Here is a 15008-nt window from a genome sequence, read left to right as displayed (position 1 = left end):
ATGTTCTTGATAAACGAATGCATCAATATCTGGCTTGATGGATATAATAGCAACTCTCAATGAATTCTCTAGGTGTTCAGATATTTTGGTTCTAATTTTGCCCTTTGTGTGCTTCATCCTTGAAACCAGTTGCTCGCATATATAGGTGCTGCCGAAAACTGATGACATGAATAAAGCGTGATTGTGAAGAGTGGGATATTTTCTTTGGGAAGATAAAACATATAAGTCCAGTAAAGAGAAGCTGTCAAAAATTTCTTTGGCCGCATGTGTTTTCGAAGTGTAAATGCATTTTAACCAAGAATTCCCCCTCAAAATTCAACAAATTTACTTTTTTTGTGTTGGGCCGCATTTATAGCCGTCTTGAGCTACAGGTTAGACACCCCACCTTAGCTCATCATCACGGAGGGCCATTATTACTGGAGCTAGAAAAAGATGGGAAACCCAAATTTGCATTGTTGTCACCAGAACGGCAGGTTGACGGTTACTCTGGTGCTCTACTATGGTGACAACTGTGTAAGGAGGGGAATTTCCATTAACTTTGGAGGGATTTTTCATTAATTTTCTTTTGTATTTCTGAGAGAGGAAGTGAGGGTAATCCTCCCCAATGGGATAATGAACACAAAAAACCCTGGCATTTTCATCTTTTGATATCTCTTTCCTAATTTAAGACAATGCTTTGGCTTTAGATATCCTTTAAGGTGCTGGTAATGTATAGAGCTTTTGCTTTCATGTACAGTTTATATATATATATATATACATAATATATATGTACATGAGGACAGCCATATTGGCTCCTTGAATATACAAGCTGTCCTACCTTTTCATGCCTTGTTTTACCTCCTGTCTCATTGCATGTCTACCAGACAAGGTATGCACGACTGAAAAACAATAGGCCCTCAGCCGTCTCTAATGACACAATGACTTGGAACACCCACAATGCTTCTGCCAGCCAGGGACCATGTGATCTTTTATCCTAGGCTTTAGGTCATATAAAGTAACAAAGGAGAAGCATTTTTTTTACATCATGCCAATTTCCCACTAAAAATAATAATGTGATTTAAAGATTCTGACATGCTCTTTTGATTCCTTTAAAACATGAAATTTAATGATAGGTGCACTTCACGTAAATGATGGGTTGTTCACACCGCTGACCCTTTGCACTAACTGTACACAAAGACTCGGAAATGGGAATTCACATAATAAATCCAGCGTTTCCTGTAGGAAAGCTCCACTCAATATGGGATCTTCTGGAAAACAGTAGCAAGACTCATCAGGAACTTTTTTTTTCCAGTGGTAAACACAGTGTGGCTGACATTCAGAAAAACAGTATGTCTGGTGCCTCCGTCAATCGAATTACTATTTTGCAATGCAACATTTTATAAAGTGGCCTTTGTATTTTACAGAATCCTAGCAGCATTACATCAGCACTTGATAAAGCAGAACATAGCAGTGAATAAACTCCCCAGCCCACAGTTGTATTATGCTAACTGAATAATTGATCCACTTAAGGGTAAGTGATGCTTTTCAAAGCTGGAAAACAACCTTCTCTCACAAAAAGCCTTTTCTGAGGAAACTGCTAGCAGAAATATTCAGTTTTTATATTCTTCTAAATGACTAGAAAGAATAAAATCCTAGACATGATGCTGAGCTCCTGTATGCTCTGGCAAGAAATGTAACATATTTGTTATATTTACCAAGGCAATTTTGCATTGAAGAACTAGCATTAGTAGCTATACAGGGAATTAGCAATGCTTATCAATACTCTGAAGAACCTTGTGCCTTTCACAAGCCACATTACAAAAGTAACTATTCAATGAATTCAGCAGACATCCATTATTCATCAATATTTAATTGGTTAGCTATTGTCCTATATTAACAAATGGAAGAACATTTTTAAATGGCTAGTAAAAGGGTACAGAAATTGCATATTTTTGTACAAAATCTTATAAATGCCATAAAATAGGTTTCAAATTTGAAATACTTTGAATTAAGTATTAATCATATAATCATGATTGGAAAGGGCCAACGGCTCTTAACTATATCTGAATGAAATCAATACAACATCCACACAAAGACTGATAAATGCAATTACATGCAGCAAACTAAAATATTTATACACAATCAATAAACTCTAACAAGGCCATATACAACTGAACAGCCAAGTTTTTTAGAATTCAACAGCAAAGTATAACAACTGTAGACAACAACTATTTAAAAATATATAAAGCCGTGGAAAGAATATGGGTAACATATTGCTTTGAAATACCAAAAACAAAATCAATTCATTTTAAGATGATTTTTAATAAATAAATGTGAACACCTAATTGAGAACTCATACAAAGCTGGCAGATAGGTGGTCTGAATCCTAGGGCTGGAGTGAGTTACCTGTCCCCTGTGGCAGTGGTAAAAAAATGCTCTTCTACCGTGCATCCTTACTACATCCTTGAAATGCACATTAGAAAAGCAAATGCATGCCCACAGTATGATCAAGACATGCAACAGGCAGGACCAGGAGCTTCATTCTGATTAGATGCAGGACATGGAAGTAGAAGGCTTTAGCAGCTGCCCCTGAAGCCCCCTCCCCCCAATGACAGGACAGTGAGGGAACAGCAATGGACTGATAAGCTCATCCTTCTGCTCTTCTGCATACACATGTGCTTATCCTTGTGAGCACACTTGCTTGCAGGACACCAACCTGACTACCTCTACCAGTCTACATACTGCTGTACAGCAGAGCCTGATACTGAGTAAAAGTCAAGCATTTATATTTTGTTGCATTTAATAATGTGTGAAGGAAGAGTACTAATGGCAGGCTAATGCATGGCAAGTTGGTAATTGGTGAAAATGCTCTGGAAATCTAGAAGGCCTGTGATGCTTTAACAGTAAAATGATGTCCTGGAGGCACTTCTGTGCACAGACGAGCAGTAATGTAATAATACTAGGAAACCTGACTTTTTTAATTGAATGTAAAAAATATATAGTTCCTAAAGTCAGTTCTAAATAGGTAAAGGATAAGTTCACCTTTCAAAAAAGAAATAAATAATGGCACGTATGGCAAGGATCTTTGTGGGTAAAAAAAAAAAATGTGAAAGAGCTGGAGATCTATGGTCGGTGTTCTAACTTAAAGATTAACTTCAGTAAATGTGAGGCGATGGGAGTTGAGGTACGGTTACCGCTGTTGAACCACCTCTCCTCGTCTTTGCCGTTTCGGTGGACCTCGACAGCGATTACGTACTTGGGCACCCAGATTTCCCCGGATCTGTCTCGGATTTATAATCAGAACTCCCTCCCCCCCTTTTGGTTACTGTCCGTAAGCTCCTGGATTCCTGGAATGCGGGGTTGCGCTCCTGGTATGGGAGGTGTAACCTTTTTAAAATTACAGTTCTTCCCAAGATTTTGTACATCCTGCAAGCTCTCCCTATCAAAACCCCGTCAGCCTTCTTTACGCGCTTACATTCGCTTTTTATACGCTTCATATGGGGCAATGGGAGGCCTCGTCTCTCGCGTACCCACCAAACTCTCCCTAAACAATTTGGGGGTCTGGCCCTCCCGGATGTGGCGAAATACCATCAGGCGGAACATCTTAGCCGCTTATTGGATTGGCGCAGACACTCCTCGGGTAAGCTTTGGGTGCGACTCAAATTGACGCAGTCTGCCATTCCCCTTGGTGGGGCACCTTGGTGTGACGGTACTATGTTGCACTATATCCGCTCCCACCCCACGATAGGGATCACGTCAGCAAGCGTTCGCTCACTTCTATCTCATTCTGTGATCTCCACGCCTACCTCTCCACTTTACCCCATTCTGGCTTTTTCTCCGGGCACCTCGGATCTGGCCTTCCTCAGGCTGGAGGCTTGGGGTGTCTTCCAGGCCTCCCATTTTGTTCGGGCAGACCGGTGGCCATCTATGGAGACCTTGATGGCGGTGGATGACCCCTTCGCTTTGGGGTTTTGGCAGGTGGCCCAACTCGATCATTTTTTACATTCTTTACCATCGCCTGCCCTGTACACCCGGGCTCTTACGCCTTTCAATGACTACTGTGTCGGAGGAGGTTGTCTCCCCAGTCCTTTGTCCAAAACGTATAGCTTTCTGATCACTCCGGCGGATGGCTTTGCTCTGCCCTGTCTCGGGAAATGGGAACTGGAATTGCAATTGCAACTGACTCCTGCTCAGAGGTTGAAGGTTTGCACTCTGGCGCTAAAAATCCCAACCTGTACGAAATTGCAGGAAACCAACTACAAGATTCTTACTCGGTGGTATAGGGTTCCTTCTATCCTATGTAAATTCTAAATTCTATCCTTAAATGTCGGAGGCCTGTTGGCGATGTCAAAGGGAGGTGGGGACTATGCTACATATATTTTGGACGTGTCCTCGGCTTGGGAACTTCTGGCCTTTGCTCCGGGCACCTCGGATCTGGCCTTCCGCAGGCTGGAGGCTTGGGGCATCTTCCAGGCCTCCCATTTTGTTTGGGCAGACCGGTGGCCATCTATGGAGACCTTGATGGCGGTGGACGACGCCTTTGCTGTGGGGTTTTGGCAGGTGGCCCAACTCGATCATTCTTTACATTCTTTACCATCGGCCTGCCCTGTACGCACGGCTCTTACGCCTTTCAATGACTACTGTGTCGGAGGAGGTTGTCTCCCCAGTCCTTTGTCCAAAACGTATAGCTTTCTGATCACTCCGGCGGATGGCTTTGCTCTGCCCTGTCTCGGGAAATGGGAACTGGAATTGCAATTGCAACTGACTCCTGCTCAGAGGTTGAAGGTTTCCACTCTGGCGCTAAAAATCCCAACCTGTACGAAATTGCAGGAAACCAACTACAAGATTCTTACTCGGTGGTATAGGGTTCCTTCCCTCCTATGTAAATTCTAAATTCTATCCTTAAATGTCGGAGGCCTGTTGGCGATGTCAAAGGGAGGTGGGGACTATGCTACATATATTTTGGACGTGTCCTCGGCTTAGGGACTTCTGGAAGGATGTCCGCGCCCTCTTGGGTGAACTTACGGACCGCGCCATCCCGGACACTCCGGCCTTTTTCCTTCTTGTCCGACATGCCAATCTCCAAATGTAAAAAAATCAATCCTCCTGCATTTGCTCTGCATTCCGATGTTTTGGAAATTGACTCAGGCTATTAAAGATTGCATGCGCAAGGTGGAGGAAATCAACAGGATGGAAGACCTTACCCTTACAGCGCAGCATAGACGTGAGCACTATGAGAAGATCTGGGGTTTTTGGAATCTCTTCGTCCTCTCTGATAGGGAGAAGTCCCTGATGTGTGCCTAGAAACCTGCCCTATGTGGCACTTTTTGTCGCCCATTTCGTTGCCTCCTCCTGTCCCTCATCCTGCCCCCCCCTTTTTTTTTTCTCTCGCCATTCTATTCCTTCTCTCTTCGTCATTCCTCACTGCCTTCTTTCCTCTTGTGTCACTGACACCTTGAAAATTCCAGACAGTGACAGTTGGGAATGTCTTGTTGCCTTACTGATATTCCTATGGAAGTTTAGGTGCCTTATTATACTATGTTCTCTATGATGTCCTAGGGCTTTCTTCTGGGAACAGGGGATGGTTCTATTTTTTGCACTTATTTGGACTCTGTCTTGATTCTGCAATCTGCCTTGCCGGTGTTTGCATCTTGGGATTGTTGTATTTTTTCCTACTATGTATGCCTATGTTTACTTTTCCACTGTTCTGCCTTTCTAAATAAAATATTTGAAAAAAAAAAAAATGTGCATTTATTATTTTCTTTTTCTTAGGATCCTGTATAGCATTGAACCCGTGATCAGCAAATCACGGGTGCAAGGCCAGGATTCTGCAGACTCTCAGTCAGTTGTTTGCAGTTACTGAAGAGCAGGAAGAATTAATGAACTATGAGAGGGCTCACCAGCGCACTCGCAGTTCATTGAGAACTACAAGCTGTCTGTCGCAGTGGACGATGGTACTTGTAGTTAATTCATTTAGGCCTCATGCACACTGGACATTTTTACAGCTGCTGTTGTTGGCTTCAGACATTTTTTCCTGCAGCAAGTAAACTCCCCAGCACGTTATCCGATGTGTCTATGCACACATTGGCTGTTAGCTGTTTATTGGCAGGGGCATTTTCTGGTTAGAACAAAAAAAAAAGAACTAGTGAGTTTCCAGAGAAATTTTTTAGCTTTAAAAATGCCCTAACTCTGATAAAAGCTTAAAAACACTGAAAAATGCGGCTATTCTGCATTTATCAGTGTTTTTGAGCCATAGGCTTTTTTGGGAGTATAGTTTTGCTAAAAAAAAGCCAAAAAAAAAACGCAACCGCTAATAAATGATACTGCAAAAATGTTGCAAAACTCATTCTACAACTACAGCTAACACAACCGGCATTTTTAGAACATCCAGTATGCATGTATGAGACCTTTACAGGAAACTGTCAATGAATGATGCTGCTGTATGGGCAGAGCTCCGCACAGCTATGATGTTTTCAAAACGTTACGTAAAACGTAACCATATTAGTTACACCCTAAATATGGGTGTAAAATGCCCCTAAACTTATTCTTTAAAGAACACAACAACCTGTATACATATAATAAAAACAGAAATTAAACAAACTGTTTATACTGTGAAACTATGATGGCTTTAGGTCAAATGCTGCGGTTATTTTAACAACTATATGGATTAAAATTGTTTTAGGCCCCTTTCACACTTGTACGACCTGAAAGTCACACGACTTTGACCCAACTTGAAGCAATGCCTGTGTAATCTTGAGGTCTATGGACCTCAAGTCGCATCAAAGTCGGACCAAAGTATTGCGGGGACTACTTTGAAGTCACACAGATATGAATGGTACTCATTGGAGATTAAAGGGTATGACTTGTCATGCGCCTTTGCAGCCCTAAGTCGCACAAGTGTGAAAGGGGTCTTATTGCTGCTTTTACTACTTTCGCACAATCTTTGTTTTACAAATATATATCTAATACAAAGGATTTCCAGAATGCTATGGGCTAAGGCAGCACACCAAAAGACTTTTACTCAACTGCCTGATCGGATAAAAGCTGTCTGATCAGGGCCACAGGCAACAGGCTGCAGTGCCGATTTAACCACTTTACCGCTGAGTACCATAGTACTACTGCGGCAAAGTGGCTCTTGTAGGTCTGACGACGTAGACCTACGTCACCAGACTCCTCCCCCTGTAGGCGGCGCTCGCGTGCCGCCGGAGGCGCGCTCCCGCTGTTTTCATTCACAGCGGGAGTCGGGCCAGGGGAGGAGCAGCGGCGATCGCCACTGCTCTGCCCCGATCGTCGGGGAATCCAGTTTGGAGATCCACCCGCCTGTGTAAACAGAGCGGGCGGATCTCCTCAGTGACAGGGAGTGACAGATCGGACTGTTCAGCATAGCTGGACATCCGATCTGTCCTTGTCTCACACAGTCACCTCCCCCCCCACACGTCAGTAAGCACCAGGCATACATTAACCCCTCCCTCTCCAAAAAAATTAACCCCTTCCCTGCCAGTGTCATTTTTACAGTAACAGTGCATATTTATAGCATATATATTGGGTACCCCCAAAAGTGTCAAAAATGTCAGTCAAGGGTCCGATCTGTCTGCCGCAATGTCGCAGTCCCGCAAAAAAAAAAAATCGCAGATCGCCGCCATTACTCGTTAAAAAAAACAACACCAAAAATGATATAAATCTTTCCCTTAGTTAGTAAACGCAATAACTTTTGCGCAAACCAATCAAAATACGCTTATTGCAATTTTTTTTACCAAACATAGGTAGCAGAAAACAAATTGGCCAAAAATTTAAAAAAAATTAGATTTTTACATCTTTTTTGGGGGGAATCTCATATAAAAAAAATGTTAAAAATATTGTTATTTTTTCAAAACAAACGCTCTTTTTTTGTTTATAGCGCAAAAAGTAAAAAATCGCACAGGTGATCAAATACCACCAAAAGAAAGCTCTGTTTGTGGGAAAAAAAGGACGTAAATTTTGTTTGGGTACAGCGTCGCACGACCGCGCAATTGTCAGTTAAAGTCGCACAGTGCCGAATCGCAAAAAGTGGCCCAGACGTAAGACAGCAAAATGCTCTAGTGGTAAAGTGGTTAAGTATTCTGACAACGGGGAATTTCCCTGTCAGTGGGGAGAATTCCTGCTCATGCGTGGATGGAGAAATCAGGTCCGTTATTTTTTTTCAACCTGCTGGATAAATGACCAAAACTGGCCCATGTATGGCCAGAGCCTTACATACTCCATGTTTCAAGGACTGTTGCTTTCAGAACATACCTGGCCCTAGTATGTGCAGCAAGATTCAGAGAAAATGTAACCACTAATTTCTCGTGTTTGTCTTGACTGTAAGATTTATTGTGAAGGTGTACAGACATGCACAGACGAACGGACATACAAAAAAAAAACAAAAAAAAAACCTTGATGCATTTAGCACAGTGCTTAATCATAGGGAATGTATTTTCTTTACTTGTTCTTTGTCTTAGAAATAAAACAGTAAGGCAACCACATCTAGAGGCTGGTAAGCTGCAATATATTACATTTTTTATTCTTGGGTTTAGATGTTCTTTAAAAATTAGTGTACATGGGCTTCCAGCACAAACACAAGTCCGATTCATGAGCAGGGTTTGCATCTGTCATAATTTTGTGGTCAATTTAAGATAAGAATGGGTTGTATTTGAGATACCATCAGAATTTTTAGGCCTCATGCACACTGGATGTTTATACAGCGGCTGTTTTTGGCATCAGATGTTTTTTTCTACAGCCAGTAAACTCCCCAGCATGGTATCCTATGTGTCCATGCACACATAGGCTGTTATCAGCAGTTTTTGGCAGGGGGGTTTTCTGGCGGTAGAAGAAACCCAGAACTAGTGGGTTTTAAGAGGCGTTTTTCACTGTAAAAACGCTCTAACTCTGATAAAAGCTTTAAAACGCTGAAAAACACCAAAAAACGTGGCTATTCTGCATTTATCAACATTTTTGAGCCATAAGCTTTTGTGGGAGTATAGTTTTGCTAAAAAAAAAAGCTAAAAAATGCTGAAAAACGCTACTGCAAAAAAGCTGAAAAACTCCTTCTACAGCTACAGCTTTCTACTGACGTTTTGATAAGTTCCAGAGTGCATGAGACCTTATAGTGGTTGTGGAGAGTCAGCTTGGGAAAAAAATCAAGAGGGGATCAATTGTAGAGGGCCGGTACTTTCCTTACAGCCCTGCTTATTATCAAGGTGAACAGAGAGCGATAGAGGGGGGTTGTTGGTGTCCAGAGAAGAGATCTGTGTGCAGCCTGGATCCCACTTCAAAACTTACCTGGTTGGTGAGCCTGCCTTTTTTGCATGCTGGATACGTGCTGAATTGAAGCACATTTGTGCCTCTGTGCTCTGTGTGTATTGCGCTGATAAGAAGCTGCACCTATTTTTCTTTGAGCTAAAGCTGAAGAAAAAGCCTGTTTGTGTTTGCTGCCAAATAAAGAGGATTTCAAGTTTACGGAATCTGACGAATGCCTGTTTTCCCCTCTGATCCTGACGTGGTATAAAAGCAAAGAATACGAAATGCAACAATAAATGCAAGCGCCTATTGTTCTATCCCATTCAAAATTCAGACACCACATTTTACATTGGAAAAAAAATGCTTCACAAACTGATGTCAGAAGTAAAACACAAAATTGTACACTAAGCAATAACCCCCCAAAAAACAACGTGCTGCGTTTGCTGTGCATTTTATTCCCAAAAAAGGGTCTGATACAGTTCTGTGCATTGGAAGACCGACCAAACTAAAGGGGCAGCATAAATCCCCGTTCACACAGGCCGAATTTCAGGAGACATCTGCCTGTTCAATAAAAACAGGCCGACATGCAGCCCATGTGTATGTTGATCTGTCTGATAGAAGCCTTCTGTTAGACGAGCATGCTAGAAAACCAGCAGCCGACCAACTCCTGATCAGCGCTCTCAGCCAATGGCAGACAGCGCTGATCAGAGTGTTCTGGCAAGGGGAGCCGTGGCGGAGATTGCTGTACTAACTTCAGATTGTTAGTACAGCGACTCCGACCAGAGCTGACAGTTTGTTTTTTATTTAACCCGCTGGGTTGAACGAAGAAAAACTTCTAGTGTGCACCAGGCTTTAAAGTGGTTCTAAAGGCAGAAGTTTTTTTGATCTTAATGCATTCTACGCATTACCCACTTAAGGAAGGTTTTACCCCCTTAATGACCAGGCCACTTTTGGTAAAACGCCACTGCAATACTTCAACTGACAATTGCGCGGTCGTGCACCGCTGTACCCAAAAAAAAAGGATGACCTTTTTTTCCACAAATAGAGCTTTCTTTTGGTGGAATTTGATCACATCTGCGGTTTTTATTTTTTGCGCTATTAACAAAAAAAAAAAAAAAAAAAGGAGCAACAATTCTGAAAAAAAAAAAAAAAATTTTCACCTTTTGCTTAAAACCTATCCAATAAAAAAAATTAGAAAATTTTTTTCATCATGTTAGGCCAATATGTATTCTGCCACATATTTTTGGTAAAAAAAAAAAATCACAATAAGTGTATTTTGATTATTTCACACAAGAGTCATCACGTCTACAAACTAGGGGAAAGATTTATGTCCTTTTTATTTATTTAATTTTTTTACTAGTAATGGTGGCGATCTGCGATTTTTAGCGGGACTTTGACATTGCGGCGGAAAGATCGGACCCCTGACACTTTTGAGGGGACCAGTGACATTACTACAGTAATCGGTGCTAAAAATATTACCTCAACAGGTAACTGCTCTTCTCTCTCAGCAGGGAGCTGGGCAACCGCGGCCGCCGACCCCATGCATCGGCATCTGCGCTCGCCCCCCAGATCCACGCGTGCGACCGACGTAGGGCTACGTCGGTTCGCACAGGAGGGGCTTCCTGCCGCGGTAAATCTGCAGCGGGCAGTCTTAATGTGGTTAAACAGAACAAAAAAAAAATAGAATTTAGTATTACTTTAAAGCAATAGCCATGTGTTACTGCATCAGATTAGTGTAAACCTGGCCTAAGGGTAAATACATGTTCATTTGCATTCAGCAATCACTTACCAGGGTAAGTTCTTTATGAAAATGAAATGTAGTTTGAGCACCAATATTCAGGTATATATTATGAAACATACATTAGAAAGATCATTCAAAGTGATATCAACAGAGATAGGAGTTATAGGTTATATTTAGGTTATAATAAATTATCAATTTAACATCATAGCCTATAAATCTGATTTATATTAGGACTTATGAATTTTCTATACAAATTATGGGGGTGTTGCCAGGGATTTTTTGCTATAGGATACCATTTGTAGAAAAAGGGCCTCGATAGAATTGCAAGACCTTCTTCTAAAATTTGAAATTTTAACATGCTACAGATTTATTTATAAAAGAAAAAAAACAGCAATTCTATGACCCATGTTTGTCAAAGAGCATGAAATCTAAACTATCTGTGATACTCAAAGCAACCAATTATATTACTGTTCATTTTCCATGCTGCACTGGAAGAACGACTAGCGAATACGTTGCTGTGACAACACAAAACTCTTTGATAAATCAGGCTGTGGCATCAAAGGCTATGAACCTCTTTAATAAAAACATTCCACCAATAGCTGCACAAATATATTTTAGCATAGAGTGGAAGCAAATATTTTTAAAATAATATAAAAAAAAAAGAAGCTTTGTTCCGGATAGGAGAATATACAATAGAAAATAAAACAGAATAAATAGATGAACACAGCAAATCAACTGGGATGAAAACATCGGCAACATAAATACATACCTTGGGACACTGAGGATTTCTTGCAGTTTCAATCATTAGGTCCGAACCCATTCTTTCCCTTTCAAATAAAGATAAAAACATATATATCATTTTAAGTGTATAATACAATGTCAGTACTCAAGAAACAATGCAATACATATTGAGCTGTAAACCGGTCTGGAAGCCTGCATAAAGCATAACCCAATAAAGTTACCAGTATTCCCTGCATATGTTCCTCGGAGGCATAACAACATTCAGTGTCTAGGTAAGAATATCAGGGTTGGTTTCCTTCTACACTTTCAGAGGAAAATCCCACAAAACTGCAACCTCTGACACTGTACATCACATTTCTTCATACATCAATTGTCACGTGCATGTGTACACAGTAGAGCTGTACAATTAAGCCTTAAAAAAATTGCAATGTCCATTCAACCCCCCTCACGATCTAATTCCGGCATTTCCACAATTCATTTAACAGTGCAGAGCAGTTCCGTGCTTACAGTTGTCAAAGAAAAAAAAACAGTTGGCAAAGTTTATCACAACATTGCTCAGCGCTGAGAGATAAAAGGAAACATTGTATCATTGGGTTCTTTTAGATCAAAGGGATACATTTCAGTCTGCAAATGAGGTCAATTTAGCCACTTAAAGTGGACCTTGAGTAATTTTTTAATCTTTCCATCTACTAAATCATTTTCCCTTGTTGTTTAACATTTTTTTCTGCCAGTAAATACCTTATACAGCCCACTTTCTTGTCTGGTAATAAGCCTAGGCTAACGACATCATGCACGGCTCTGACTCTCTTGAGAGTTTACCAGCATGGGAGGGAGGGTGAGTCGGATGAGAGTCAATGAGAGCTGCAAAGCTGGAGGGGGCTGGATGATGGCGGAGATAACAGGAGACTGCAGAGATCCATGAGGAGAAATGGGTACTCAAGCAGTGGTGTGAGTGTCTGTCTGTATAGAGTGTGTGTGTGTCTGTCTATATGTATGTATGTATGTATGTATGTATGTATGTATGTATGTATGTATGTATGTATATATATAATATGTGTGTGTGTGTGTGTGTAAATCCAGGAAGTGAACAGTCAGCAGCTTCAGCTGCCCACAGTTAGCCAGACTTAGTGTAGCATATTTGGTAAGTACAGAATCACAGTATATATAAAATAATATGCAAAGTGGTTGGAGGGAAGCTTCAGAACGGCAAAGATGTTTTTATTACAAATTATGTGAGCAGACTGCAGTTCCTCTTTAAAGAATAAGTCTTTTTTTCTGACACTCGTTGCCTACAAGTTAAAATCAACATTTTTTGCTAGAACATTACATAGAACCCCCAAACATTACCAAACATTATATTATAATATATCTATCTATCTATATTTTTTTTAGCAGAGACCCTAGAGAATAAAATGGCAGACATTGCAATATTTTATGCCACACTGTATTTGCACAGCGGTCATTCAAACGCAAGGTTCACCTGTGAAGAGGTCACAAGTTTGGGAAGCCTGTGACCCAGAAAGCCGAAAACTGTAACAAATGTCCCCCCACTCTTAGAAATGATGGCGCCCCTTTATTGGGAACAGGACTTTGGAGAAGACTTGGTGGGCTGAAGCTTAGGCAGAGCGATTGAGTGCTCTGCGTTTTGAAGAGGTAGAGACTCCTGGGGAAGGGGAATTTGAATCTTGTGCTGTGAAAGTAGAACCTTCCTTTCTGTAACATCTTTAATGAATTTGTCAAGTGCCTCCCCAAAAATACATCCTCCTTCAAAGGGCATACGTGTAAGGTGTCTAACACGCAGCCTCTACTGTCAAGGGTTTGAGCCACAAGATTCTGCACAATTCTGGAAATTTGTTTCATTACTTTTTCTAGGGCATTCACACAAAAGAGCAAAGCAGAAGCTAAACTTATGTAAATTATTTAGCTAAACTACAGTCCTGGAATACAGGATCAGGGTTATTGTTCATAGCCCTAGTTCCTTTAAGTCCAGTTAGATGCAGTTTGACAGACACCTCAGTGGTATCTAGGGCAGGGCTAGGCCTGTAAGTGTAAAGAGAGCTTTTAACCTCCCTGGCGGTATGATTCTTTTGGATTTTAGGTGCTGAAAGCGGTACCATTATTTTGCATGTGATTCTTGTGAATGAGCAGCCCAAACCAACTGTATACATATATATATATATATATATATAAATGGATTTTTGTAAAATCTTACCGTAAAATCCTTTTCTCTTAGCTCATTGACAGACGTAGCCCTCGGTGATACACCACCTTCGGGTTATGTTGCCTCCACAGGAGCAGGACTAGACAGGAAATTAAAAAGCTCTGGCCACACCCTAGGGGCAGTCCCAGAGGGTATATCCTCTCTCTCTCTGCCTCAGCAAATCAGTTATGTGAAAAAGCAGTCTTTAGAGATTTTAACCCAACTCAAAAAAACAGAGGGGCGGGGACTACGTCTGTCAATGAGCTAAGAGAAAAGGATTTTACGGTAAGATTTTACAAAAATCCATTTTTCTCTAGCGCTCATTGACAGACGTAGTCCTCGGTGATACACCACCTTCGGGACGTCCCAGAGCAGTATCACAAACTGAGGGGTGGGAAAATGAAATCAAATCCCAATCTAGAAGGCCCAACCGGTGCCAACTAGAAGTTTACAATGCTCATCCTTAATGATGAGACTCAAAAGAGAGAAAAAATTTTTCTTTTTTTTTTTTTTTCAAACAGAAAAAAACCCTCGAGGTAGACCACCGGTCTCCTCAAATTGCGGCCTGCAAAACCTTGCGGCCAAATGAGGCATCCGCCGATGCCGTCACATCAATTTTATAGAATTTTGTAAAGGTATGTACCGACGACCAAGTGGCCGCCTTACATACCTGGACCACTGACGCCTGATGGCGAAAGGCCCAGGAAGTACTGAGCGCTCGAGTGGAGTGCGCCCTAACAGGGAACGGAGGACTCTGACCCTTAATAGAATAAGCCTGTACCACCGTTTGTCTAATCCATTTGGCAATGGTCGCGGCAGATGCAGGCAAACCCTTTCTGGGGCAATCCGTGATCACAAAAAGTGAATCCGTCTTACGGAATGATTCCGTAGCTTTCAGGTATACCCTGATTGCCCGAACCACATCTAAGGAATGCAACGCATGTTCCCGATGATGCTTGGGCTGAGGACACAAGGAAGGTAGTACAATATCTTCATTCAGATGAAAATCTGAAACCACCTTAGGAAGAAAAGATGGCTTAGGATGAAGTACTACCTTATCCCTATGAATCACTAGGTATGGGGACTGGCATG

At 41.5% G+C, this 15008-nt stretch overlaps 1 protein-coding gene across 1 annotated transcript in view; it reads right to left on the bottom strand.

Annotated features, from left to right (window-relative positions):
• The window catches only part of PNPLA8 (patatin like domain 8, phospholipase A2), a gene marked incomplete at its 5' end in the record, with an annotated part of 104211 nt that overhangs the window by 39394 nt on the left and 49809 nt on the right, over window positions 1–15008 (bottom strand). Inside the window, 1 exon segment of the mRNA XM_082256839.1 lies at window positions 11745–11802. Within this exon segment, the coding sequence (XP_082112965.1) occupies window positions 11745–11802 (58 nt within the window).

This window comes from Pelophylax lessonae (genome assembly GCF_965119305.1).
Source record: "Pelophylax lessonae genome assembly, chromosome: 4".
NCBI classification, from domain to species: Eukaryota; Metazoa; Chordata; class Amphibia; order Anura; family Ranidae; genus Pelophylax; species Pelophylax lessonae.
The sequence above is the reverse complement of the archived record's forward strand: the minus strand, read 5'-3'. Positions and strand labels throughout refer to the sequence as shown.